The sequence below is a fragment of the Aptenodytes patagonicus genome, chromosome 1 (genome assembly GCF_965638725.1).
Source record: "Aptenodytes patagonicus chromosome 1, bAptPat1.pri.cur, whole genome shotgun sequence".
Lineage (NCBI taxonomy): Eukaryota > Metazoa > Chordata > Aves > Sphenisciformes > Spheniscidae > Aptenodytes > Aptenodytes patagonicus.
Window position 1 is genome coordinate 52,674,646 of NC_134949.1, and position 27,790 is coordinate 52,702,435.

The 27,790-nt window shown below is 38.0% G+C and overlaps 1 protein-coding gene across 2 annotated transcripts; it reads left to right on the forward strand.

Annotated features, from left to right (window-relative positions):
* Positions 1-148: 148 nt before the first annotated feature.
* Positions 149-27,437, forward strand: NEDD1 (NEDD1 gamma-tubulin ring complex targeting factor). 2 transcript variants are annotated; one of them, XM_076335097.1, is made up of 15 exons: positions 149-202; positions 1,368-1,511; positions 3,517-3,611; positions 5,068-5,184; positions 6,353-6,493; positions 15,024-15,253; positions 16,301-16,502; positions 17,440-17,623; positions 20,499-20,630; positions 20,831-20,878; positions 21,333-21,556; positions 22,305-22,461; positions 22,770-22,926; positions 25,716-25,782; positions 26,478-27,437. In XM_076335097.1, exons 2-15 carry the CDS (start codon positions 1,376-1,378, stop codon positions 26,580-26,582), a joined length of 1,995 nt encoding a protein of 664 aa, XP_076191212.1. In that variant the 5' UTR covers positions 149-202; positions 1,368-1,375; the 3' UTR covers positions 26,583-27,437. The 2 variants fall into 2 exon arrangements, with proteins under 2 accessions (XP_076191212.1, XP_076191221.1); XM_076335106.1 differs by lacking the exon at positions 20,499-20,630.
* The last annotated feature ends 353 nt before the right edge of the window (positions 27,438-27,790 follow it).

Consider the following 27,790-nt stretch of genomic DNA (forward strand, 5'->3'; position numbering starts at 1 on the left):
GGCCCGTGAGGGAGGGCGCGCGGGAGGGCGGCGCTCATTGGCCGGGAGTGCGCGCGGACCCCGCAGAGAACCGGGAGCAGGAGCGCCTGGGCCAATCGGGGCGGCCGGCGCCTGCTGCCGGGCCCGATCCCTGAGGAGGCGCTGGGCCGGGCCGGGACGGGAGGGGAAGGGAAGGGGCTCGGCCCGGTGCTCGCCCCGCCAGGTGGGCAGCGGCGGCTGGGGGGGAGATGAGCGTCCCGACGCGCCGCGGGGGGAACGGGGAACGCGGTGGCGGCCCGCAGCGGGGCCCCGCCTCGGCGGGAGCGGGGCCGGGGCCGGGGCTGGGCGGTGGCGGTGCCGATGCCATGGGGCGCGGGTGCGCGGAGCGGCTCGTCCCGCGGCCTCCGGGGCTGAAGGTGCGGAGCGGGGAGAGAAGCCCCGCGTGAGGCGGGAGGAGCAGCGAGGGGCCGGGGAGCAGCTCCGCGGGCTGATGCCTTGGGCAACGGCCGAGCGAAGGCGGTTGCGCACCTTGAGTTTCCTGATTAATTTTGTCAGTGTTCTGCAGTTCTCGGCAGTGAGAATTAGTGGCCTAAAGCTATGCAGAAACGCCCCGGAAACTTTTGGCTAAAGGGTGGTTATGCTTTCAGGTGAAGGAAAGGCTTGCGTTTGGAGTCCTTGTTTGCTGCTAGTTTAAAATTACCCAGAGTAAAAAGCTGAGAACAAACTTTGCAAACCTGGAATCGGTTAGCCTGGCTTTAACTCCTAAAACGGTGTCAGTCAAAACAAATAGTAGTACGTTGGTGGTGATGGGTTTTTTTTGGGTTTTAGTGTTGTGTAAGATGCTTTGAAAAGTGACTCACTGTCGCTCGTATTCTACTGTTAAAGGTTTAGTTTAAAGGATTCTCGGGCGTCTCCTTTAGGGTGGCGAGATGAACGCTGAAGTGAGTCCTTTAGGTCCAAACCTCCAGCCTTCCCCTGCAACAGTCGGTTTGATTCTAGCTTGTGTATCTCCATCTACTGGTGGGAAGTGAGTCCTTGAAATACGCACGGCTTCGTGTTAGGCAGCTGTAAACTCTGTGGAGATAGAAGCGTCATTTTAGTCTCTTGATGCCATAGAGGGGATGGCTTTTCCCTTGTGAAAAGGAAAGCATACATTACCTGCAAGAATTCAAGTAACAAAAGTGTGGAGCGTCTGCTGCTTTCAGTAGTATATTCAGCTGGACGGTACTAATTGCATAACTCTCCAAATAAATGTCCCAGTTATCAAGAAAACAGTATTAAATGGTATAGATGAAATTATTTTTGGCTTGTGAAGTTGCCCGTTGTATATTTTTACTTTTTTTTATATATATGTATTTTCATTTTTTTATTTATTTTTGCAAAAACAGGTGCAGCCATGCAAGAAAGCATACGTTTTGCTTCATCGGGAGATGACGTTAAAATATGGGATTCCTCATCTCTGACTGTGGTGGAGCAGTTCAACCCACATACACCCCCACATCCAGTCAGCTCGCTATGTTGGGCCAGCAATAGTATCCTTTACAGTTTCAGCCATAGTTTTGTGACTGTTCTGCAAAATTTCGGTGATTTTTTTTTTTTTTTTTTTATTAAAGTGTCTGTAAATCACAGGCCTGATGCAGTTTTGAAGTTTTGCATAAAAAGATTTGTATATATTGTGAAGAAAATTTTGTGGTTCTCTGTGTTGAAGTGATTTACAAAATAAACTCACGCTGGTAAATGCTTCTGAAAAAGTTTCTCTTCCTTTAGGAGGCTAACACTTTTTTAATGATTATGATATCTTGAATTGCCTACCAACTGTAAAGCTTACTCATTTGTTTCTTCAATAGTTGATCACAATACTCACTTTCAAGGCAGTGCTTAATTTACTGACAGGTTGAACAAAGCAATTGCTAGTGTAGTAAAATTCTATACATAGTGTAGAGAGGAAAATTGTAATGAAAGATTTTTTTTGTTTGTTTTTTCCTTGAACAGCTTCTCATTGATTCTGATAGTCTTTGATAGTGTATGCTTACCTCTTACTCTGTAGGCACTGGTTTTCTTTGCGCTGTTTGTAGCATTTACAGAGGAAGCACAAATGTGTTGGATGTGTAGGAAAACATCCATAGGATGGTGGTCATTTATGCATGAAAATGGATCTGGCCCATTTAGACCTTTCACCTCTGTCTCGGAAGCCTATTATAGGATAATCATATGAGGTGTTAGGTGAATATATGAGAAATTTCATGAAAACAGTGCACTGTCAAGTGAACAGCTTGTATGGCTGTCATGGGAAAAGGCGGCAATGTCTGATCTTGATGTAAAAGGATGACAGGATGCTGGCACATAACAATTAAGTCCTGCAAATGCTGAATGTGTCTGTCCTCTAAGTCTGCAAGTAAGTGGATGTATGAGGAAAAAAGTTAAAACAACCAGAGCACAAATGAATGTTTTGCCTATGGAGCCTGCAGAGAAGTTGAAGCATAGCTATATATACAGCATGCACTATATATAGAAAAATAATTAAATGTATATAAAAATAAATTTTATATATATAAATAAATAAAAATTATATACATATGTGTTGTATAGTAAACTTTAGCTGTAGACAGTCTGTCTTGTCATGTCATGCTTTATTCCGCCTAGTCTCCTCTTCATCCCCCGAAACTAAAACGATGAAGTATCTTACTGTATATGCTTTTGAATGTTTGTTAATTTGTTAGGGGTAAAGCATTGGTTTTGGTTCTGCATAATTCTGTAAGCTAAAATGTTGCCTTAAAATAATGAAAGAAATATCAAGCACTAATCTGCCCACCAGTTCTTTGGTGTTAAATCCAGCCAATTAACCTGCATTCTTAAATAACCAAATATAAAATCACAATGGGTATTGGCCTGAAGACATACAGGACACGCGTCTAAATGGTTACTTGATTAGTTTGGTGAGGGTGCAGAGGCAGTTTCCCTGCTCTGTAGTTCTGTATTGAAGGCTTTTCTTACTACTTTAAGGTACTTGGTGTCATAAAAGGTTCTTTTTGGGTTTTTGTTTTTCTTCCCTCAGTACAGAGGGAGACAAATTAGCAAACATTCACTGTACGCTAGAAACTATAAGGTGAAGTAGTTTAACATTTGTCACAAACAGGAGTGTTCTTTAAATCCATAGTCTGCTGACAGCAACAGACATTCCTTTGAACTCTAGTGGTACATGGGGCTCTTACTTGGGGGTGGTGGGGAAACAAAATTGTAGACCGGATAAGCTGCCTTAATGGTAAAGAGCTCTTAAATAATATCTGCCAGATATTTATCCTCTTCTCTCTGAAAGAAGTTGCTTTGCCTTGTATTGGGAAGTAAGGGCTGTAGTTAATGCCAGAGCTTCTTAATGAAAGCTTGGAAAATAGCCTTATGTTTCTATTTCTAGGTCCCTTCAAGGTACAGTACTTTAGACTGTTTAACCAATCTGTCTTCCCTTCAGTAAGGGAAACTTACTGTTGCTTTTATTAATCACCAGTATAATAAAATTATGGTCCATAACTTGTGACTAAGATAGATACCTGGCCACTGCTTCTGCTGCTGGTGATAAAATAGTTGTTTCAAGCTGTAAAAGCAAACCTGTTCCTCTCTTTGAAATAGCTGAAGGAGTAAGTATGACTAATGCTGTTTCCTGTTTTATTTTCCCCACTCCACCTTGTGTACTGTTTGTATCACATTTGTTCTGCATATTGCGATCAATTTAATTTTAGTGTTGTTGGAGTTATGACGTGAATGTGAAAACATTTCCTTGTGTATAGTTAAATACATATAAAGAGTGGGGGGAATAATGCTTCTAAAATAGTTGTACCAGTAAGAAAATATGAATGCGGTGATACTAGCATCTGATGCCTTTCTGCTAGGGGAATGAGCCTGCTGAGCCTCAGTGTGATAGCCTGAGGCAGTCAGTGGTTCAAACTTGATCTAATGTGTAGGCGGTGGAACAGAGCTCAAGTTTGAACTTCATTTTCCAACTTGAATTGTCAGTATTATGCATTCCTGTGAATTGTACATTGACAAACATAAGAGTCTATATAAAGGTTGTTCTTGGAGCCTACATGCGCAAGTTTCTGGAAATATGTGAAATAGGAGAACTTCTGTTATGGTCGGGGGTTTTCTTCCTGTTAAATGGAACCATGCACTATAAATTCTTCAGAAAGCTGGACTTATTTTAGAAGAGTCTCTTGACATGATTACTTGAATGACTTGTTAGTGTTCTAAACCATTCTAATTATCCTCCTTGGATAGCTATTGTAGTGCTAATTTGGACTGGAAATTTTCGGAAAAGGTGTTCAAACCGGGCTTGTAGGTTGCTGAAGCAAACTGTTTCGAAGGTGGAGTGTTTGTCCTGGAGATTTCACTGAATCTGATCTATAACTAGCGCAATAATTTCCAATTTTACCATATCAGTAATTAGATGGACTTGTTTTTTCTTAATTCAAATCTCAGGAACTTAAAAGTGAATTTTCAACATGATAGAACTGAATAATAATTTGTCCTTGATGTAGGTCTGTCATTAAGATTGACATTTTTTTCAAAAGCTGGTACTTCAGTGATTATTTTAAAAAGAATCAGTCTACTGAATTATGAGTTTTGCTGCTATAATATTCTTTGTAATGTTTAGGGAATGTGAAGTACATAACTTAGACAACTTTCTGATTTTCTTTTAAGGAGTTTTTTTCTAAACTTAGAATTTTGTTTTTAAAACTCAGTACCTGAATAGAAGTCTATGATTGCACTTTAGAGAGCTATAATTTAAAGGGAAATTGTATATTGAAGGAAAAGGTGCTAAAAAAATTTGAAATGGGAATGGGAAAGTGAGCATTTGAGAGTTTATTAATTAATGTATTTAAAACTTAAAGTATATTAAACATATGCCCAAACAGGACTGGATTTTAAATGCCTTTTGATGGGAAATGACTGTAGTGTACCAATAGTTCCATCGGTCAGTGGGACTATTTGTGTTAATGAAGATGAAAACACACATCAATATGCTTTTAAGTAGATTTTAATAAATCCCTTAATTATCTTTAACATACATTTTTTTTTTTTCCCCTTCTTCATCAGGCAAAACAGACATGTGTGAGCTTGAATTCTAGTTCTTCATATATTGTGAGTGGAGGCCTTGATAACACAGTTAATATCTGGGATCTGAAATCCAGAAGGGTTTACCGTAGCCTTAAGGTAAGTTTGGCTGAGGAAGAACTGTAGCTTTCATGACTTCCAGGTTTTGCTGCCAACTGTAAAAAATACGCTTTGTCATGTATCTGTAGGATCAAGTTTACAGATAGGAGCTAGCACACATATGTGTCTTGTTGAAGTTTGTGTTCTTTATGTGCTGTAAATAGCAAATTTATTTTAACAAGCATACTTAACTTGATGTCTTCAGAGTGCAATTCTATAATAACGTACATTTAAATTTTCAGAATAGGCTTCTTATTTTGCGAATTTGTATTGATATTCTCTGATGGGATTTTTTTTTTTCCTAAGAGCAGCATTTCAGATGACTGCTGTTTCTGATACATCAAACAAGAAAACGCTTCTGTATTTGTAGAATACTGTAGTAGAACTAACGTTATGCAAAAGTGGGACACGGTTGTCGTCTTTGAACTGATGCAGTACGAATTCTCTAAAACCTTGTTATGATGCACAAAACTTAAGATGGTCTAGTGTATTTCCATGATGCCTTCAATAGATGATTTGCCCTCATTTAGGACCACTGTTAAAGCAGTTATAAAACTTTAGCTTTGATTTATTCTTTTTTTCTTGGACTTTGGAAGTTACAGTTTGAAGCAAAACTACTAAGTAGCTAATACAATACTTTAAAGACCTTTTTCTCCTTTTTGGGCTAGAAGTACTTGATTGTCTTCCCCTATATATTCAGTAAACACAATATCATCATTGCAAATGACTATACTGAAAAGCTATTTGATAAATATATGTGTTAATACTAAAAGTGACAGAAGGGGAAGTTGGCAGTAGTACATCAGATTAACAGAAAGTGTATTCAAATATCACTGGTTTCTGGAAGACTTTACTTTTAAAATATCTACCACAGGTGTCATTAATGTTATCTCTATGGTTGTCTTATTAAAATATTGTATATAATTACAGCATCATCTTTACTAATTTATTAGTCAGGCAGTGGTTAAAATATAATGGCTGATCTTCAGTATGTTCTGCTGCTGTTTTCTGGGATCTTCCATAATAACTCTTAAATAATCTTTTATATGTTACAGATGGTCAGAAAAAAACACCAAGCTGAAATTTTTCTGCAAAAGCACAGATTAGGAAGGAATATGGTTATCCTGAATGTCTTTATCCCTCTCCTTCTAACCTTCCTCCCCCACAGGATCATAAAGATGAAGTCACGTGTATTACATATAATTGGAATGATTGCTACATTGCTTCTGGATCTTTGAGTGGTGAAATTATCCTACACAGTGTTACCACCAATTTATCAAGTACTCCCTTTGGTTATGGCAGCCGTCAGGTAGGTTATCTGTATTAAGCTCCTTTCAGGTATGAAGCTTTAATTCACAGTGTTTAGAAATTGAAAGTACATATCAAGAACTTTTAAGTTTTGTTAATCTGTTTGCTTTTAATTTTTAAGACTGCACTTACGGGAAGGAAAAAGCAGACCATTGTGTGTATTCTAGTCTTAAATAATAGGTAACATTGAAATACAAATTTCTCAAGAACCTTTACTAACATACAGGTTACAGGAAATTTTACTTTGTAGGCTCTGGTTCCTCAAGAGCAAACTCCACGCATCTTAGAACTGAATAAAAACCAGTGAGCTTTACAAACCAAAGCAGGATTTCAATGCATGACTCAATGTGTGGTGTTGCAAAGAACAGAGACCATGTAGCCTGGGTTCTGACTTATCCAAAGTAATCAGATTCACAACTGAACAGAGCTATCTGTACAGTAGGGGTGAATATAAGCCTGCATTTGGAAATAATAAATTTATTTCATCTGGAGATTAAAATTGCACAGCTGCTCAAAGAGAAAAGCAATGAGATTTTATATTACCTACTTAGGTGTTTAGGTAAGATTTTGGATAGCTAGTTTGAAGGAAAACTGTGCAAAAGACAAACACAAAGCATGTGTACTACTTAAGGGCCTTAGTAGGATTTTCCACTGCAATTCCTTTTTGCAGACTCAAAAGATATTGCAGGATTAGTGGGTATCATTAGGGGAATTCCCTTGATATAAGTGCATCTGCAGTAGTAAATGAGCTGTGTTGTCCCTTCGGAAGTTCCAGTGTGTGTTCTTAGTGTGAATGTTGTCTTAGGCACAGCTAAGTGTTTGTGCTCTGGGCATTCTTTTATTTTTTTACTGAGTCATTTTTACAGAGGTAGGAGCTGCCTAGGGGATGCAGAACTGTTGCTTTGGTCCTAAACCTGACCTTTAATGTCACAGGGCATACTGAAGTTGTGTTTTAGTAATTTTCTGTTACTGTAACAGCTTTTTCAGTCCTAGGTTGCAGATAGAGTGTGAAATTAATTTTCTCTTGCCTAGCATGAACAATATAACTTGATGAAGAATCTCTTACAAATTTATAGCATCACGGGAACTGTGGTATACTTTCTGTTGAAAAATCACCATTAAATTCAAACTACCTCTGCTCTTAGGTGCTGTAGCGTCTTTGATCCATCACCAGTCTAATACTTACATTGAAGCAAAATTGTATGTCATACTTGGTTTGATTTTAAAAATCACAGAATCGTTTAGGTTGGAAAAGACCTTTAAGATCATCAAGTCCAACTGTTAAGCTAGCATTGCCAAGTCCACCACTAAACCATGTCCCTAAGCACCACATCTACATGTCTTTCAAATACCTCCAGGGATGGTGACTCCACCACTTCCCTGGGCAGCCTGTTCCAATGCTTGACAACCTATTCGGTGAAGAAATTTTTCCTAATATCCAGTCTAAACCTCCCCTGGCGCAACTTGAGGCTGTTTCCTCTTGTCCTATCACTAGTTACTTGGGAGAAGAGACCAACACCCACCTTGCTACAACTACCTGAAAGGAGGTTGTAGAGAGCGATAAGGTTTACCTTCAGCCTCCTTTTCTCCAGGCTAAACAACCCCATTTGCCTCAGCCGGTCCTCATAGGACTTGTTCTCTAGACCCTTCACCAGCTTTGTTGACCTTCTTTGGATGCGCTCTAGCACCTCAGTGTCTTTCTTGTAGTGAGGGGCCCAAAACTGAACACCAGTGCTGAGTACAGGGGGACAATCACTTCCCTAGTCCTGCTGGCCACACTATTGCTGATCCAGGCCAGGATGCTATTGGCCTTCTTGGCCACCTGGGAACACTACTGGCTCATATTCAGCTGGCTGTCAACCAGCACCCCCAGGTCCTTTTCCGCTGGGCAGCTTTCCAGCCACTCTTCCCCAAGCCTGTAGCGCTGCATGGGGTTGTTGTCACCCAAGTGCAGAACTTGGCACTTGGCCTTGTTGAACCTCATACAGTTGGCCTCGGCCCATCGATCCAGCCTGTCCAGATCTCTCTGAAGAGCCTTCCTACTCTCCAGCAGATCAACACTCCCACCCAACTTGGTGTCGTCTGCAAACTTACTGAGGGTGCACTCGATCCCCTCGTCCAGATCATTGATAAAGATATTAAACAGAACTGGCCCCAAAACTGAGCCCTGGGGAACACCACTTGTGACCGTCCACCAACTGGATTTAATTCCATTTGCCACCACTCTTTGGGCCCATCCATCCAGACAGTTTTTTACCCAGCGAAGAGTACGCTCGTCCAAGCCATGAGCAGCCAGTTTCTCCAGGAGAATGCTGTGGGAAACAGTGTCAAAGGCTTTACTGAAGTCTAGGTAGACAATGTCCACAGCCTTTCCCTCATCCACTAGGCGGGTCACCTTGTAATAGAAGGAGATCAGGTTAGTCAAGCAGGACCTGCCTTTCATAAATCCATCTATACAGTCAGTTCATTTTTCTGATTTGATTGTTAATGATCTTATGAAAAATGTGGATGTGAGGCAGGAGCTATAGGGAAATCCGTGGCTGGATTACACAGCCGAGGTGAATATCCAGAGTGGGGACTATGCTGCTATTTAACTGGGAAATGAAGAAATTCTTATGAGGATGGTTTGCATCAACCTGTTTGATATATTCAACTCTTGCCACCAAAAAGTGATTAGGAATAAGTGATGCAGTGAATAGCTATTTTGGCAGATGAAATCAAGAGGCCTACTGTAAAGCTGAGTGACCTTTAAGATGGATAAAGATATCTGAAGTGTTAAAGTAATTGCAAGCACAGAGCTACTATTCACTTTCTAAAGGGTCTGTAACGTTTTCCAAAGGGGGACAGTTATTTGATTGCAGCCTTAATTTAGAATGGAATCGAGCTATAATTGTGTAATGGGATGGCTACTTGGATGTCCTAGTTTATCAGCTTATCTTATATCCTAAAAATTATCTTTTCTCTTATGTGCAAAAATAGCTTTATTTTTGGTTTTGGGTTTTAATTGGTACTTGTAGAGAATTGCAGGATTAATTGTGCAGTGAAGCAAATATCTGAAGACTTGTGTAATTCTGTTTAAATTTAAAAAAGCCTTTACTTGATTTATAGTTTAGGGGCCCAGTTTTCTAAGAGTAAGCTTGAATAGATACGCAGTGTATTGTCCTGCTTGATCCTGGCACTAGCTGTCTGGCTTAGTACGGGTCACCACTCCCTAGTAACTTTTTTTACAATTGGGGAATGTGAGGTCAAACTAACCTTATAAAATTTAGCTTGTCTCTGTTTGATTCAGCATGATGGAATGTAGTTTCCTTGCCAGTTAATTTCTGATATTGTATAGACTCTACAAGTAGTAGAATAGCCCAAGGTTGCAGTGCTTTCTGTGACTTTAAACAATTTTCTTTTCATATGAGTTTTGGCCTATATTCAATAATTGATTTTGATTTGGAAACACCTTTGTGCTTTATTAGAGTTGAGTTCTTGCACAGAGTTGTTTGCAGATCCCATAATTTGTCTTTGCTGTTGGTATTCATTTAGACTACCAGATTCTTATCTGCTTGCTGTTGTGAGGATGAATTAAGGTTTGTTTCGAAACATGATGTTTGTTCAAGTCTTCACTGCCTGGTGCTATTCTCCTAGCAACAGGATTTAGTTTAGTTGTTTGAACAGCTGGCTGATTTGTAAAGAAGTGTGATGAGTTCTGGTCACTCCATATAGTGAAATAGCTTTAAAAGCTGAAGATTATCAACTGTGTTTGCATCTGCCTTCTCATTTATAAGGCTCACTAAGGTACAAAGGAGATTAAGAAATTGTACAAAGGAGATTAAGAAATTGTACTATCTTTAAATAAGGTGATCAATGATGCTAGACTACTTTTGGTGTAGTTTAGGGCTTTTCACTTGCTTTCCAATGGTGAAAAACCCTAAGTGTAACTAGTCTTTCTTAGCAATGGACCAACCATTTTCTGAAGTGCACTGTTCCTTGCTTGGCTGTCTTACTGTGAAGCTTAAAGATAAAATGTACGTCTATTTTCTACAGAATATCTACTCACAGCTAAGGCAAAAAGATGTATATCGTTTTTTGTGCTACATTGACTGGTAAAAGGTTCCAAAGAGGACTTAATTTTCTTTTTGTGGGTTCAGCACCTCGTGCTAAACGTGTTTCTGGTAGTCCTGCATGTGCAGAATTTCCAGAGATCATCAGGAGTTGTAGTTATTAAGAGGTAGTGAAACTTGCTTCGTATTTGCACTTTTTTTTCAGTCTTGACAGGTTAGTTCCAAAACATGACTCTTTCCAAATAATTGTGCAGTCCTAATAATATTGAAATGATTTTAGTACTAGTGACTAAAATCATTAGAAGACAGATGACCTCTTCCCGCTTCTATTCAGACATTTACTTAAGCATATTTGAGTTTCACCTAGTGAACAGCTATGCTGACTTAAAATAAAGCAAGTATCTTAAATATCCCCCTAGATCCAATTCAGATAAAGACACTTAAGCTTGCCTGGTCAGATATTTCCCGATGAAACGTGTCCCACACCTTTGCCATTTGATTCTGTGGATGAAATTGTAATCTGTAAACATTCTTGGGCTTCTTTCCAGAAAAGTACCAATGTTTAACTTGTCTCCCACATCCTTAGCTAGTTTTTTTTCTTGTAACTAGTAAACCTTGCAGTTAAACCATATGGGTTGTGTGCCCTTTTTAGGCTTAGGATTCCTATTGCTGGCAGTACAAAGGCCAAGGAACTGTATTGTGGCTGTTTTCAGCTAGGCTGAGTTGGAGGCCGTAGTGTTCAAAATCTGAGTAACAGAACTCTTGTTTCTAAACCATAACTTAAGAAAAGGGACAGGAGGTGACAAATGAAGTTCAGCTTATTTGGGGGAAAAACTTGGCTATGAGTGTACTGAAGTTCTGTGTGACTTCATGCCAAGCAAAAATCAACATTTTTTTAAAGACTATTTGGTGAAGACTGTGACTATGTGTTAGCTTCTTGTCACTAAGATAGACAAAAACATTAGAAAGAAGAAGAAAGATAGATAAACACGTATTGAAATTAAAAATAGATGATAGAATCTGATCTAGAGTAGTATGTGTGACAGCTCAAGAAAGTTTACAGAATTAGGACTGGCAGAGGTACAGAGGGGTTAGAAGTAGGGAAGAAGTCTGGTAAAAAGAACTGGAAAGAAAGAAAGGAACTGAAGAAAATAGAAAGACTATTCTCAAATAACACAACATTATTGTTTAACTGTGTATCCTTTTAAATTCAGTGACATAAAAGGTAACATTTTTCTCTGTGAACACACAGTTGATCATGATGATTTTTGATTTTAGTATCCTCTTTGGCAATAAATGTAATCAGAGGGAGAAGGTTGGAAAAGTAACTTGAGAATTACAGCAGAAGGAATATTATAAAGGAGATAAGTTTTGTTTTCAACTAATTGGAAGAGACTTATGCCTAGCATTAGATTATCCTGGATCTGTCTCCTGTGGTGGATGGGGAGGGCATGTTGATTTTTTGTTTTGTTATAAAATTAATGTAGAGTTGAGTCAATATTTTAAAGATAAAGACAGAATGCTACTTCATGAAGCCTGTTCTCATTCTAAAATACAGTTTCTAATTTGCTCTTTGATTATGGATGGGGTGGGAAATGAGGAAAATGTATGTAAGACTTATAATAAGTGATGTAGTTTGACCACCTGCATCTTAATACTTGATGCTTTCCCATATGAGGCTTGGTTGTCTGCTGTTTCTAACCGTGCTAAGCTTAAAGCTATATTTTTTTCACCCAGATGTTTCTCAAATAAAGTATTTTTTTTTTTTAGAAAACTTCAAATTAAGTCACTCGCTTCTGGGAGGAGAAATTTTTTGTTTTTGTCTTGTCAAGCAGCCTTTCAGAAATGAGGTTCTTTCATGCCTCCAGCTGTCTGGGCAAGAATTTGAAACTTGGACGTGTAGCATACTGTCAGGGATGCCAATATGATGCATTTGACTGTCTCATAAAAGTGTTTATTTTAAGAGGTTTAAGTGCCTCTGTTCCTTGAGTCTGATCTAGCAATTGCATTGTTGCAAGTGAAGTTTGTTGCTAACCTAATTCAGTGAAAGTGAGGAGTGAATAGGAGCTTCCCCACACCTCACACCTCCTTCATCGGCAACGTGAAATTAAACTGTGAAGCTGCTCTGAGGAAACTCCATGACTTTAATGAGAAGTGGGGAACAGAGGTAATATGGGGAAGGTATGTATATGAAAAAAAATGGAGAACTCGCCTTGGGCCTGTGAGATTAGAAGGAAAAATGAGAAAATAAAATGGGAGGCTTGGTAAGATAGCACGGGAGGTATGAGGAGAACTAGGAGAGAGTAATCTTGGTGGGCAGGAGGACAGAGGAGGGAGAAAATGGAACGTGAGCAGATGCCAGGGCAGTAAGGAAGGTATTTGGAGGTGAAGAAGTGAGAGTAACTGTAAGGGACAGGCATGTTTCCCATGTAGATCATGTATGTAATTGAAGCTGTTATTCCCAAGTCTCTCAATATTTCTTTTTTTAAATGCAAATCAACTGAAAAATGCTGATAAAAATGTCTCCATCATGTCCAGTAGAGGACCATATTAATTATAAATGGTCATCTTCTGTCCTATTTGAATATGCAGTTGAGGGTGCCACTTTTTTGTGAAGCAATTAGGCTTCCAGTGAGACATGCAATACAAGTGCGAGAAATTATGTTGGAGGCATATGAACCAAAAAATATCATTATTAAAATGAAGTTAGAGAGAAATAGGATAAAATCCAGTACAGTGCATTGCGATGTGAATTATACTAGAATAATATAATAGCTTTTTGAGAGCATTTTCAGACAAATAAAACATAATGGCTCTTATCTGTCTGGACTTGAGTAAAGCACTTGATTCAGTGCCCTGTGAGAAAATGTTAGAGAGGATGGAGGTTTAGAAAGGAATTGAGGATGGGTAAGAAATCGGTTATAGGAAAGAAGACAGTAGGTAATATTGAAAGAACAATATTTGTTTAGGTTATCAATAGTTAATCTTGTTTAATATTTTCAGTAATGGTTATGATATGAGAAGTAGACCTATGATGAGGCACAGTTGGAAGGTATTGCCTGTAAGAGAGAGGATTGTGACAGTATCTAAAAATGATTGAAATAATAGACATGAGAACAACTATGACAGTATAGAAATCAAGGTACCAGACTTATGAAAAGCCTCAGTTGTGACCTATTAGACTAGGATTTGAAAATTCCCAAGGGAAGGAAGTACTTGGGCTTCTTGATCATAAAATGGCAATAAGCAGCCAAAACAGATTGGATCACAAAAAAGAAAATGCAGTCTAGGATATATCAGGACGTGTATTTACAGTATAAAATGGATGAAGCATTACTGCCTTTGTAAAGGCAGTAGCAAAATGTTTTGACGATCATATAAGATTTTTCGTTGTCCATATTCAAGAAAGATTCAAACTGGGAGAGTTACAAAGAGACTGTGATGGTACTGAAAAACCAGTCTTAGGAGACTGTCTCTCGCTTATTATTTATAGCAAAATAAAGCCTGAAAGAAGGTGAGGTGGCTGTTTGTTAAAACAGGGAAAAGCAGCACTGGGGAGTTAGGGAAACAATTTAAGTATAAGGGTGTTATTGTCATAGGAGTGAATTAGTGCAAATGGGTCATAAATAAAATTAATCTGGAAATTGAGTATTGTAATTTTTTTATTGTATGAGTATTGGATTTAAAGCCAACTGGATTTAACTCCATTTATCACATGCAGCCTTGCTATCACAGAACCATGTAATACAGGAACTTAAATTGCCTTTGAGAAGCAGGTAAGTATGTTGTTTCCACCATATAGCTTCAGAAGATCTTTCAGAACCTCGCTGCTCTAATATTAAATTACAATAGTCAATACATGAATGTTGTAATTACATGGTTCTGTGATAGCAAGGCTGCATGTGATAAAACAGGCATGTTATCCTCTTCTGTGGTCCTAGCTCACAGCGTGAAGTCTGTTCTTCTGCAGGACCTATATACTTGCATGACTCTGGAATCTGTGTGTCATCAAATTGGCTTATATCCAAGTACTTAAAATCAGTGGAGGGGAATTAAGTTTAACATTCTTGGCAGGAAACCAATCAGTGAAACAATGTAGCTTTTCACTCCTTTAATTTTAGATGTGGTGTGGGTTTTTTCTGTAGTGTGTATGATGGCATGATACTTGCTGAAAAATCAAGAAACTTTTCTAGAAGGCTTTTTTTTTTTTTTCCTTCGTTTTGCTCATCAGCTCATACGGTACCCCATACTGGTACAAAAAAACAAAAAAGTCTGCCCCCTGACAGCAAAAATGGCATTGTAATGTGAAGTGAACATTTTTTTTTTTTTTAACCACTTATTTTTTAGAGTGGACAGCCTTTGTAAACTACTTTAACTTAATGTAACATCTGTATTCCTAATCTGTTTGTGTGTTTAGAAAATAATTTAATATGGTGTTTAATAGTGGTATTACAATTTATTTTTATGTCTGTTTTACAGCCTATTCGACACTTGAAATATTCATCCTTTAAGAAATCCTTGCTGGGCAGTGTTTCTGACAGTGGAAATGTAACTCTGTGGGATGTAAATAGCCAGAACCCATATCATAATTTTGAAAATACTCATAAAGCACCAGCTTCAGAAATCTGCTTTTCTCCAGTCAATAAGCTGCTGCTTGTAACTGTAGGTTTGGATAAAAGAATTATTCTCTATGACACTTCAAGTAAAAAGTGAGTATATTAAAGACCTTTTGATTTTTAGGATCCTTATTTGGTTTTTATAAACTGAAAAAACACTTCTAACTATGACATGAAATATTTAATTCAGACCACATTCAGAATGGTTGAAGTGGTTGGCATATTGCTACTGGAGAACCTGTCCCATAGTCCTTTTTGCTTTTTTATTTAAAAAACAAACAAACAAAAAACCCCAAACAAACAATCAAAAAAAAAAGGCGTGTGGGAACTAATTGAGCTGCTACATGTGAGTGACCTCTCCCAAGTGCTTGTGTATGGGCTTTTCTTGTTGATGCAGAGGAATTAGCTTCTGTGAGGGGCAGTACAGCCTGAGGACCTGCAGCCACCTGAGCTTAGTTTGCCTGTTTTTCTAGTTGAAGATACAAGACATAGCTGTGGTCAGATGCACAGTGTTGCTGAGATAGTGAGCCTTAAATATGGGAGGGTATTGGTTGAAAAAGCAGGAAGTATGTGGCATACGTGATGGGGCTGTGTAGTAAAGAGGGTAGGATGGCAAGTGGTTTCATGGGACTTCGGTTCTAGTGTGGGTTGTGCTTTCACTCTAGCTGAATAAAAGCAGGAGTCTGGCTCTAGTTTGGAGGGGCTGTAGTAGAAGGATGCAAAATAGGACCTGAGGTTCTTCCTAGAGTTGTGGGAAGGTTAGAGTTGACAGGCTTGGGAAGTTAGAGGATGTATGTAGTATGATTGCTGCTGGAAATGACGATACCAGTAAATAATGTTGGTGTCAGAACTGCTGTTATGAAGGCAATTTGATCCTGTCCTGGTGAAATCTTTTGGGGCATATGCAGTCTTTAATTTGTTAAGCATGAACACTTAGTATAAGCCTAATTCATTTAGGCTTATACTTCCGTAAGATATTTCACTGAATTTACTTGGCACTGGAGATGTGGAACTACTGACCTATAGCTGAATTATGAAAGCTCTTATATATATATATTTTTTTTTTTAGGTACTCTGTTTGAAAAGTCTAACTTTTGAACTCTAAAAGCTTCTTTATCCTGTTCTTTCTCCTGTTTGAAGATTACTGACAACAATAGTAGCTGATTTTCCTCTGACAACAGTAGACTTCATGCCTGATGGTACTACTTTGGCCATAGGATGTTCCCGGGGAAAAATCTGCCAGTATGACTTAAGACAACTGACGTCACCAGTGAAAACAGTTATCGCTCACAAAGGCTGTGTGAAATGCATACGCCTTCAGTTCAGTAGCACTTTTTCCAAGGTAAAAAAACTTTCCTTTTTATTGCTCAATATGCAGATCAGTGAAAGCAAAGCATAAGTTTAAGTTCTAAAAAAAGTTGGTATTCAATTTCTAAGCATTATAGATGCCAACAAAAGTGGTTCATACCAACATAGAAATTACAAACTGCTCAGTCTTAAGTGCCATTTTAGGGGGTTTTAATGTGGAATTCCCCCCACCCCTAGCCTCGATGTAGAAATGAGTGAAACTTTAGTCTTAAATTTCCTGATGTGAATATGCTGCCATTGCAGATGAGTTTGTGGCACCTTGGATTCATTTGTAGGCAGTAGCAGAAAGATCTGTAATGGCCCTTCCACTTAAGGGGAGGAGACACAGCTGCCTGTCTTGAGGTATTTTGCATGGTCTTCTGCAGGGACATACAAACAGTGGAGAAGTTGATTAAATAATAGAGAAGGCTTAAGAGATTTTTCCAAGACTTAATTAGGCTCTACTCTATCCAGAAACCCCATGCATCCATTCAGTGGAGATGGAGAGAACCTTTGAAGTGGATTCTTTACCGCTCTGAGACTTTCCTCTTCTTCCAGCACGCTTGCTGCTAGTGGTTGACTCTTCCTTTACAATTTGGAGTCCCTAGTAATGTAATCTCTTATTTTTCCTTTTCCTAAGCCTAGGATTGAAATTGGCTTGTGCCAGATCACTTCATTGTTACCTTAAGTTCTGTTGCTATTCTTTTGCAGGTTCACACAGTATTCATATAGTAATACAGATGTTTCCCGTGTTCTTTGAAGTTACGTTAAGATACTTTTTTTATAGTTGTAAAGGCATATCTCTTAGGCAACCTTTGCAACTTGAACTGAATTTTTTTAGTATTTTGAAACAGAAAGAATACTGGCTTATATTTTTACTTTTAGCTGAGGGAATAATAACTTCTCTTAATTTGTTCTGTTTTTTTCTTCAGTCTAACCTTACGGGTTCTTCAAATAAACCTGTATCCAAAAGAGTAGAAGTCAAAGCTGGTAGTAATCTTGGAGGAATTCAAAATATTGGCATCAAAAACATTGCCTCTCAAGCATCAGCAACAGTTTCATCTCATCTGACACTGCCAAATGAGAATAAGGGAGATGCTCTTCAGGAGAAAACAGGTACTGTCTTCTTCCTACTCTTAAAATCGTATTTGGCATAATGAGAAGATGGAAGGAATATTTCATGCCTTGACCACTACAGTATAAAAATGTCACCGAGGGAAGGGCATTTGTTTGAAAGAACTGTGTGTATGTGCACGCACATCTGCACCTTCTTTTCCCTCCCCTACTGCATTAGACATACTATGAGACTGTGGGAAGTAAATTGAGTCCTACTACAAGCTTTAGACTTGTGAAGTCTAAGATTCTGGACTTGAAGCAAAAGTATGTATTTAAACTTTAAAGGAGAAAACTCCATGGTGATATTGTGGGGCTGTCTCTTGCATTCTGACTTGTAGATTATCCTTATGTATATAATGTATTTTCTTACACAATGTCCGTATGGAATGCAGAGCTAATGGTTTGTAGTTCTATTAATAAACAGGAGTAACAGACCTCATCTAAAAAAACCAACTAACCAAACAAAACACAGGAAAAAAAACCTAGTCCAAAAACCCAAGTGAGAACTGAACTGTATTTTTGTATGAGGCATGTTTCCAATATCACATGGTAGGAAAGATGTTAAATATAGTTGCAAGTATGATTAGTTGTATAACTGTTCTTGCTATTTATGCTTCTGAAATTAACAAGTTCTTTATAAGGATTCTGAGCATTATTCTAAAATTCTGCCACTGTGTGAAATGTACTCTTAAATTTTTATTTAATTCAAGAGTTCTGAAAATATGGTCAAATCAGTAACACTGTTAGTTTGATTCTTGAAAAAATCCTCAATCCATTTTAATGCAACAGCACTTTTCCCCTCCCTTTATAAATAAGGAGAAATACATTTAGCAGCAGTAATTAGGCAATAAGCCACTGCAGTCCATAGGGATGTGTATTAATGATGTCCCTTGGGTACGCAGTGAAGTACGAGGTGGAATAGAATGCTTCCCATGTATGCAAGAAGTGTTGCTAATCAACATTGCTGAATGGTGTGGAAAATTTTATTTCAGTTAAAACGTATGATTTATTATCTTTATTTGAAGATGTAATGGCTGTTACCCCTTAAATAGGACCATGCATAATAAATAAATGTGTTAAGAAAATAAAGGCTTACCAGGTAAAACAAATATTTTTTCATTAAACTGAATGTTCACTTTAGAAGTAAACACCTCTGTATACTTCAGAAGATACGGGCTTTAAACTTAAAAATGGGAATGGATGGGAGACCACAAACTGCATTTGTTCTGTGGAAGCTCTTCTAAACCCTGATTATGGGGTTTAACTTTGGAGAAATAAAGGTCATTCAGTAAAGTGATCTGATAGCATATTTAAAACAAAAAAACCCATCTGTTCATTCAGCTTATAAACGGGCTGGGGCTTTTTGCCAGAGGTATTTTAAAGTACAAAAGTATAAACGAAGTCAGAATGTGATGAGAAGTTTGGATGTACTTTGAGCTGGCTTCCCATAAACGTCTATTTAACAGCCGTCCTCTGGTGTAGGTACTTACTACATTTAGATTACTGGGAATGGGTAAAAAATATACAAAAGACATTTTGCCCTATTTTATATTCTGCTTTTTCCATGTAGATCCTCTGTAGATTCAGGCACAGGTTGATACTGTACTTCTCGTTTGACTCAGTACGCCAAGTATTTACTTAACTAGCAAGTGCAATCCTATGTATGTGTCACAACTGACACGTCTGAAGGAGTGGAAAACGTGCTATATTAATACATTTAAAAGTGAAATTTTAAACCTGACTCAAGTCCCAGTTTATGTAAATACTTCGACATGATAAATTGTAGTCATCCAGTCACATTTGGATCACTTGAACAAGTAATCCCACATAGAGAAGTAGTTACAGGTTTCATGAACAGTGGTTTGTTTATTTTTTTTAATTAAAGTAGGTATGAAGTAAAGCTTTTATATGTACGGGTGATTTATTTATAGGAGATTGATTTATGTATTGCACAGCACTAATGCTCTTTGCCTAGATCTTAACTTATACAAGCAAAATTTAGGCACTTTTAGAGTTAGGAGATCAGTGAGGGCAGAATAGCGGCTTGCTTACAGTGCTGATCTGGTTTTCAAACATAGTAAATTGTGAAAGTGATTCAGGTGGTTATCTTAGCAGCTCAATTCACTTCTCCATGTATTCCTCATCTAAAAACTGTAGTTTAAATTACTACTGGGTTTTTTTTGTACTTAAGATATGCTTCCATTCTTCTGACAACTGTCCCTGCTACCATGCATACAAAAGCTAACTTTTTTCCCCAGATTGGGTCAGGGATGGGGCTTGAGGGTGGAGTGGGGAAAGGTCTAGGGACAAGTTTCTTTTGTCTGCAACTGTAACCCCACTCTGATTTCCTAATATTAGAAATAAGCAGAGAATATCCTAACATCAGGTAAGATTTAAAATAAATGTTTCATAGAATTTCCCTTAGAATGCTTAATGGCCCCAGTGAAGCAGATTTCTTTTCTTGCAGAATAGATTTGAATTTTGATCATCTGAATGTGATCACCTTCTTAGCTGAAGGTGCATTCACTAGTTTTCATTTCACCTGATACACCATAAATTTGCTGCATCCATCATGTAGATTTATCTGAAAATGAGTGCATTCTCCAGTTTGACACCTCTCCTTTTTAAAAAGAGGAAAGGAATCCAAATGTATCTCTTTTTTTGTTAATAAGTATCTTAGCTTTTAGTTATATTCACCTGTGATGACAGCCCAAATGAGGAAGTTCAAGTTGACCCTCTAACTGGAATGCGTAGGAGGTTCTAAAATGCTTGCTGGACTTACCAGGCATGATGTTTACTGTGAGATTGTTTAGGGATAACGTTTGTTATTTTTGGAAAACTTCAATTGCTAACTGAATGTTATTGTCCTTTTAAGGCTTTCCCCATAGTTGCAGCATGGATGTGATTCCATCTAAAGAAACAGATCATGGGAAAAGTGCTGATTTAAATAATTTTGATGATTTGGGTCGAAGTAGTTTAGGAGATGTGTTTTCTCCGGTCAGAGATGGTAAGTTGCTAAAACTGAAACTTGTAAAGCATCATTCATCTGCATATAGCATGACGTTTTGACATTTGTGTGTTACTGACCGCTGCACCTACTTGGTATTTTAATTTGTCTTTGATTATGAACTCGATGCAATGATATGAATATTGATGTAGGTTTCATTTAATAAACACTTAATTTGTCTATGTTCTGGTACTTTGTAGATATTATTGCAAGTAAAGCGCATGAAGATCCTCAAGGAAAAGGAGATGGTAAACATGTTTTCAGTATATTTTTCTTTGTCAGTGGTAGGCCTTTGGAGGCCTACGCTAGTTCTTACATGCTAATTTTGTCATACCATTGAAAATAAATGATGAAAGCAGACACTGAAACAAATGAACTTTTCTGGAAATTGTCTAACACATTGAGGTGCTAAGACACAACATGGTAACAGGAAATCCAAGAGTATGGTCCTAAAGTGATTTTGTTTTTCCTTTATGCAATGTATAGTGATATATGGAGGCTTTTCATGCTTTATTACTTTCATAAGGACAGTAACAGTGTAAGTTGGATTTAAGGATTTAGTTTTTGTGGGGTGCATTTTTGGGTGATCTTTTGTTTATTTGTTTTGTGTGGGTGTGCAGGCATTTTACTTGTGGGTTTGATTTGGGGTGTGTGTGTTTGTTTTTTGACCTGTGTGTTTCACCCTTCCCTTTTCCTTTTCAGTTCTGGATTTGCAGTCCTGCCTTTTGGGTTTGGATTTTCTCCCACAGCTCACCACTGCCTTACCAGTAAAAAGAAACCCAGTGGGCAGTAGTGCACAAGGGATACGGTCTAGCCCATTACATGCACTTGTGGGATCTCCAATTAAAGAAGAGGAAGAACATCCAGAGACTGACACTAAGAAAATAGATCTTGGGAAACAAGAATCTAAAGAAGTCTTAAAGCAGGTATACTATACTAATTCTTGTTATGAATAGTCTTTTTAGAATCTTGACAGAATACCACTACTTGAAGGAAAAATCCTTAGTAGCATCCCAGCTAATCTTATTTTGCAACTCTGTTCACACTATTGACACAAATCTGTAAAATGTTTTTCAGTTTAAGTGCGTTGGCTTTCAGCAATGCAAGATGTTTCTCTTTAAATAAGCTCAGGTTACAAAAGTTCACAGGAAACAAAACTGGGCTAGCCTGAGGAATATTTTGGTTTTTCTGGAAGATCAAGAATGATTGTTAGTTGGTTGCACCAGTATGATTGTTTGTCATTTACTAGGTCAATTCCACCCTCAATTCCACCCTCTCTTCTTTCCCTATTCTCCATCTCCCTCTCTTCTTCCTTCTTGAGCTATCTCTGATACGCTTCTGCTGAGACCCTGGCTCCTTTTGTATTGTTTTTGAGAAGTCTGAGTTTGCTAGGAATGATGTTTATAACTTCGCCACAAAGTGTTTGATGTGAAAATTAAGAGGCCCCTGCCTTTTGCACGCCTTTCTGTGTGTGTGCATTTGAGGCAATTTTGAATATTTTAGCAATCAATTTTTAAGATGTCTTACTAGAAAATCAAAAGCATATATTTGTGAGTAGATTCCTAAAACCAAAAATGTTTGAAAGTGCATTCCTGAAAACTTAGTCTTCAAGTGCAGTTAGGTAACTGTAATAAGTAGAGTTCATTTTTTTTTTTTAAATATTTTTATTGTCAGCTTTCAAAATCGAGCTCATCAAGTGCAGAATCTGTAACTTTAAGTCCTCCACCACCATCCACTGCTGTAAAGGCTCCTGATACAAATGAGAGACTAGTGAAGACTATTCAGGCCCATCCTGCATATGATCTACCAGTAAACGGTACTACCTCAATAAGTAAGTTGATCATTTCGGCTCAGTTTTAGGCGTGGTTGATTGCGAACTGACATGAAACCTGATAAGATGGCCTTAGCATTAAAACAGAACATCCAACCTTGATTCTTCTGTAAATCCAGTTAGCTGTCCTAGAACACCTCTTAGTTGCCTCTGAAAAGACTCATTCTAAATCTAAATTATTTTTTTTTACTAGGTAATATTTGAGATAAAATATTGACAAGCCTCAAGACAAATAAAAAAACCTCTTGTACTCCATTACGCTGTTTTTTTTTAATTTATTTTATTTTATTTTATTTTTAATTGTAAAGGTCCAAAGATAACATCACCTGTCACTGCTGGAGTTGCCAGTTCATTGTCAGAAAAAATAGTAGAAACCATTGGAAGTAGCAGACCAAATGCACCTCTGACATCAATCCAAATAAACTTCATTCAGAATATGATACAAGAAACAATGGATGACTTCAGGTACTGGTATTCATGCAGAACACTTTTGTTTCAATGACTTGTTTTCTTAGTAAGATGTTTTAGCATCTGCTTTAACATATTTTCTACTTGCATTAGAAAATGACACCATTAATAGCCCTAATCTTGGAAATCTAGGTATGAAACTTGTTTTTTACTTTGAATAGCTCCAATGACTAATTAGACTGATGTCTCTGAGGGTTGTTAATGCATGGCTTTGCTAACGTGTTTTCAGAATGAGCGTTTGAATACTTCTTGGATGGTAAATTTATCTGCAAACAAGGTCCTTGCTGCTTTCATGAAGCCTTGTGCTGATTTCTTTCCCTCCCTGCTGATCTCTTGTCCCAGCAGGAGAAATTTCTCTTGAAGTTGACATTGTGGAGAGTTTGATCTAGACAGTTGACTTGTATTGGCTTTGATTGTTTTTAGCTTGGCATGTATAAGGTAAAATACTGTGTGTATTTCTATTGGTGAAGCTTGACATTAAAATAATGTCTCTGCTCTAAGTGATGGTTGGTGTCAGATTACTTTGTGTTTGATACCTAACTAACATTCCACTTGTCATGAAAGAAGTAAGTCAAATTAGCATGGATTTAGAGTGCAGTTTGAAGGAGATGGAGCAGTTGAGAGAGTTGTATTTAGGGGATTGCTTCCCAACCCATGTATAAGATGAAATAGGTTGACTGAAATGGTGGAGGGGAAAATGGTCGCTGGGCAGGGGAAGTATTGCTGTCTTGATGACAAAAAGCAATGCAAAACTAGCTTAGTAGGTCCGTGTGCTATGGCTGTTCTGTATCTGCCATCAGAAAAATACATTGAATGTTATTAAATGTCTTTAAGAATATAGTATAGTAAAACTCTCCTGGGATTTTTTTGGTGATAATCATACATCTGATTAAAAACTGTAACTTTCACATGACTTAAAATGCAGTCTATGGATTGCAGATGCTTTTTCTTTAAAGTCTGTGTTCAGGCTTCCCAGTGTTGGAAGGTATGCTTGGCAGCCTTGTACTTCCAGTATCTGAGATCTGGAGCCTCAGAGATTGTGTTTCTCTTCTGACCTGCGCTTCCTGGAGTGGCTGGAAGGCTCTGCTGGCCCTTTTACCAGTTGTAAATTGTGGATACGTTCATAGAATCATAAAGGTTGGAAAAGACCTCTAAGATCATCGAGTCCAACCGTCGACCCAACACCACCACCCACTAAACCATGTCCCTAAGTGCCGCATCTACACGTCTTTTTAAATACTTCCAGGGATGGCGACTCAACCACTTCCCTGGGCAGCCTGTTCCAATGTTTAACCACTCTGTCAGTAAAGAAATTTTTCCTGATATCCAATCTAAACCTCCCCTGGCGCAACTTGAGGCCATTTCCTCTCGTCCTATCACTAGTTACTTGGGAGAAGAGACCGACACCCACCTCGCTACAACCTCCTTTCAGGTAGTTGTAGAAAGCGATGAGGTCTCCCCTCAGCCTCCTTTTCTCCAGGCTAAACAACCCCAGTTCCCTCAGCCGCTCCTCATAAGACCTGTTCTCCATACCCCTCACCAGCCTCGTTCAAACTGAATGTAAAAGATTGTTTGTACTGAGGTCAGCAAGAGGGAAGGGAGCCATTGCAATCTTCTCATTGATATAAATACCTTTTATACTCTGGAATCTGAGGAAAGGATTTTTATCGCTCTTGCCTGAAATCCATTCCTCTTCAAGTAATGGGGGGAAAAACAAGGACCTTAGAAAAGGACCCGGAGGAATATATAACTCATTTGGTTCCAAAAAGCTGCTTGTTTCTTGAACTTCCTGTCTTCGGGAGATAACCTGCATCGTTGGGTTTCTAAGCTGCCAGCTGGCATCTATGCTCGATACACTCAAAGAAGATTGTTTGCCTCCAGTAGGAGTTCTGAAGCACAATAACCTGTGGAAATAGAAAGTGAAGAATATAGTCCCTTTGGATTTGCTATATGTTTTAGGAAAGGAGAATGAAATAAGATCCGTGTGTGTCTACTTAAGAAATGCCTTACTTTCTCGGGCCATTGGTACCCATAGCGCAGTATTCATCTCGGATGATTGGACTGTGATGTGCTATTCAGGAAGCTTGCCTGCTTTTTTTGTGAGCTGTTCTCCTTGTTATTCCTCAGCGTCTGGAACTGTTGCATTAGTGTAGTGTTCAGAGGGTATTTCCAAGCTTGGTTCTTGTAGTGTGGAATAGTTGTCCATGAATTGACATGAATTTGTTAATTCACGGACAACACTGCCACTACTTCTTACGTAGACTAACCTGGAGCATTCTGTGGGCTTGAGGATAATGTATCACTTACCACAGTTGATGTTTTGGGCCCTCTTACAGAAGAGTGCTGGGCCCTCTTACAGAAGAGTGCTGAAAGTGATGTACTGAAAAGCTGTATCTTCAGTTACAGATAAATATCTTTCTCTGCGATACTTGTGATTGAGGGATTGAAAATCAGCTTTGAATGGTAAAAATCAGAGAAGTTTACAGCTTGCAAGCGGGGGAAAAAAAATCTCGATATCGCCATGTATATTTTTATATTTCTGAACAGAAAAGATCCTAAGTCATTTTTTACTGAAAAAATGGTACTTACGAAAGTCAATGTCATAACAAAAATATTCCAGAAAATAAGTGGTACAGGAGTACGTTTCATGGCTGAAAGGTTTTTAGACTCCTGTTTCATGGTGTTACAAAAGTGAGGAAGTGTGAAGTTCTGGGTGCTGAGGACTGGAGAGAATTACTGCCTTCTAAATAAAACTAAGCATTGTCCTTTTGAAATTCTTCCCCCAGAGAAGCATGTCATCGAGATATTGTGAATTTGCAAGTGGAGATGATCAAGCAGTTCCATATGCAGTTGGTATGTACAAAGAGCATGGTGGGAAATATATTCATTTTTCATTTTCAGTAATACCAAGGCATGCCAACTCCTCTCAAAACTGAAAATCAATTTTGCTTATTAAGAGCAAGAAAGGGAGGATTGGATGTGAAGGAGGGGAAAACTATGAATTGGAATCTGTTAAACTGGTTTATGCTTGATAAATAAAGGGAAGATATAAATTGGGTAGGTATCATGAATTCCATATTTCAGGAGTTATAAAAAGACAAAAGGGAAACAAATTCAGCTGTCCTTTGGAAAGGACCAGGAGCTGGGGTAAGGAGGAGATGGATGGAATTCAAATAGAAAGCTTCACTTATAGGTACCGCATGCATATTGAACTGTGTTCTGTGTTCTTTAACTTCACCTTTTTATGAATCTTTGTTCTTTTGATCTGCATTAAAAAGACCCTGTCTCGGTACTGAACATTTTAATGGAACCCGCATTTGTAGATTCTCATCCTGAAGAAGTGCAAAATATCCTTTGATAAAATATTCACTAATGTATTAATGATCAAAATAACTGTATGTCAGCATAAAAAAATGTTCTTATCAAAAGTTTTTAAAAATGGTATTATCTAGGTTATTTAATTTTCAAAAGGGATATGAAAATGGGTAGTCTAAAACTGGAGTAATTAACTTTATAGCTGCTGATTGGACCTTTTTTCTTTTCTCTAGAATGAAATGCACGCTTTACTTGAAAGATACTCTGTAAATGAAAGCTTAGTAGCTGAAATTGAGAGGCTACGAGAGGAAAACAAAAGACTGAGGACTCATTTCTGAAAGATTTTCACTGCTAATTTTATTAGCGTGAACTCACTACAGGTGATGTGTTGCTTATGACAGATCATCCATCATCACTGAAGTATTGTATGAAGACCTGCTATTATTTTGAACATGAATCTTTTCTTCCAAATAAATGGTGTAAGATACTATATGTAATTATAAAATTTGTAACAGACAAACACTGTATAAAGAACTTTCGCAATACTCATGCTAACCACCTTGAAATACATTCATCTAACAGAAATACTAAAAGGATAAGTACATTATCAGAGTTTTAGCAATATGTGAAGTGCCTTTTTATAAAGAAAATCAAACCAGGATGGATGCCTTTTGTGTAAGAACTTTTTAATATACCTACTTTTCTATCTACTACTTTATTTTTACTGCTGTGAGAAACAACCACTGTAGCTTGCCTTTCAGATACTTTCCTTGGAGAAAAAGGGGAGAGAAAGCTCATCTTCTGCATGATGTGGAGCCTTGTTTATAAGGAGCTGGAAAGTACAGTATTCTGTTAACTTTATTCAACTGGCAACTCTTCTATCTTGAGTAAAACTAGAGCTTGAAAATATTCCTAGATTCAGTGCCATGATCTTTCTTATTATATTCCTAAGTCTGAAATTTGTGCTTCTCTGCTGTGAACTTCGATGTTGCAAATACTATTTGAACTGCACAATGAGATTTTTGTTACAACTTCAGCTATGAAACTAGAATTCTTTTTATTTACATGTATTTGAATATTGTCATAGCTTGTCCAATTTGAACAGAACTTTAGACTTCAAAATGTGAGTATACTCAGCCATTAATTACATAGCATTGTGTAAATGCGGTCTTTCAGTCTTTGACTCAAGCATCTTTTGTGCCCCCCCCCCCTCCTTTTTATTCGTAGTGGACAACACTTAATATTGAGCAGTTGTGTTGTAGTTTTGAATCTTGTTGGTTTTGCATTATTGTAGCCTTTTTGAGATAGCTGCATACCAAATCTAACTAGTATCTTAGTTGCATGATTAACATAACACACATTAAAGAGAAATCATTACTTCAGTAGCATAATGGTATCATACTTTTATGTAAACATTTCTGAAATGAAGCTCAATAGGAAGCCCTGACTGCTGAAGTTCATGGGAGGTTTGGCTTGGCCTTTATTTGTGCCAAGAGATTAGATTACATTAGAACTTCCATTTAAATTAATTTAAACATTAAATTAA

Bases quoted from the DNA above. Each gene is read 5' to 3' on its own strand.
- NEDD1 (XM_076335097.1), top strand. From the start codon at position 1,376: ATGCAAGAAAGCATACGTTTTGCTTCATCGGGAGATGACGTTAAAATA. The intron at 3,612-5,067 runs GTAAGTATGACT...CTTCTTCATCAG, and splicing joins TCTTTGAAATAGCTGAAGGA to GCAAAACAGACATGTGTGAG. The intron at 20,879-21,332 runs GTAAACATGTTT...TTTCCTTTTCAG, and splicing joins TCCTCAAGGAAAAGGAGATG to TTCTGGATTTGCAGTCCTGC.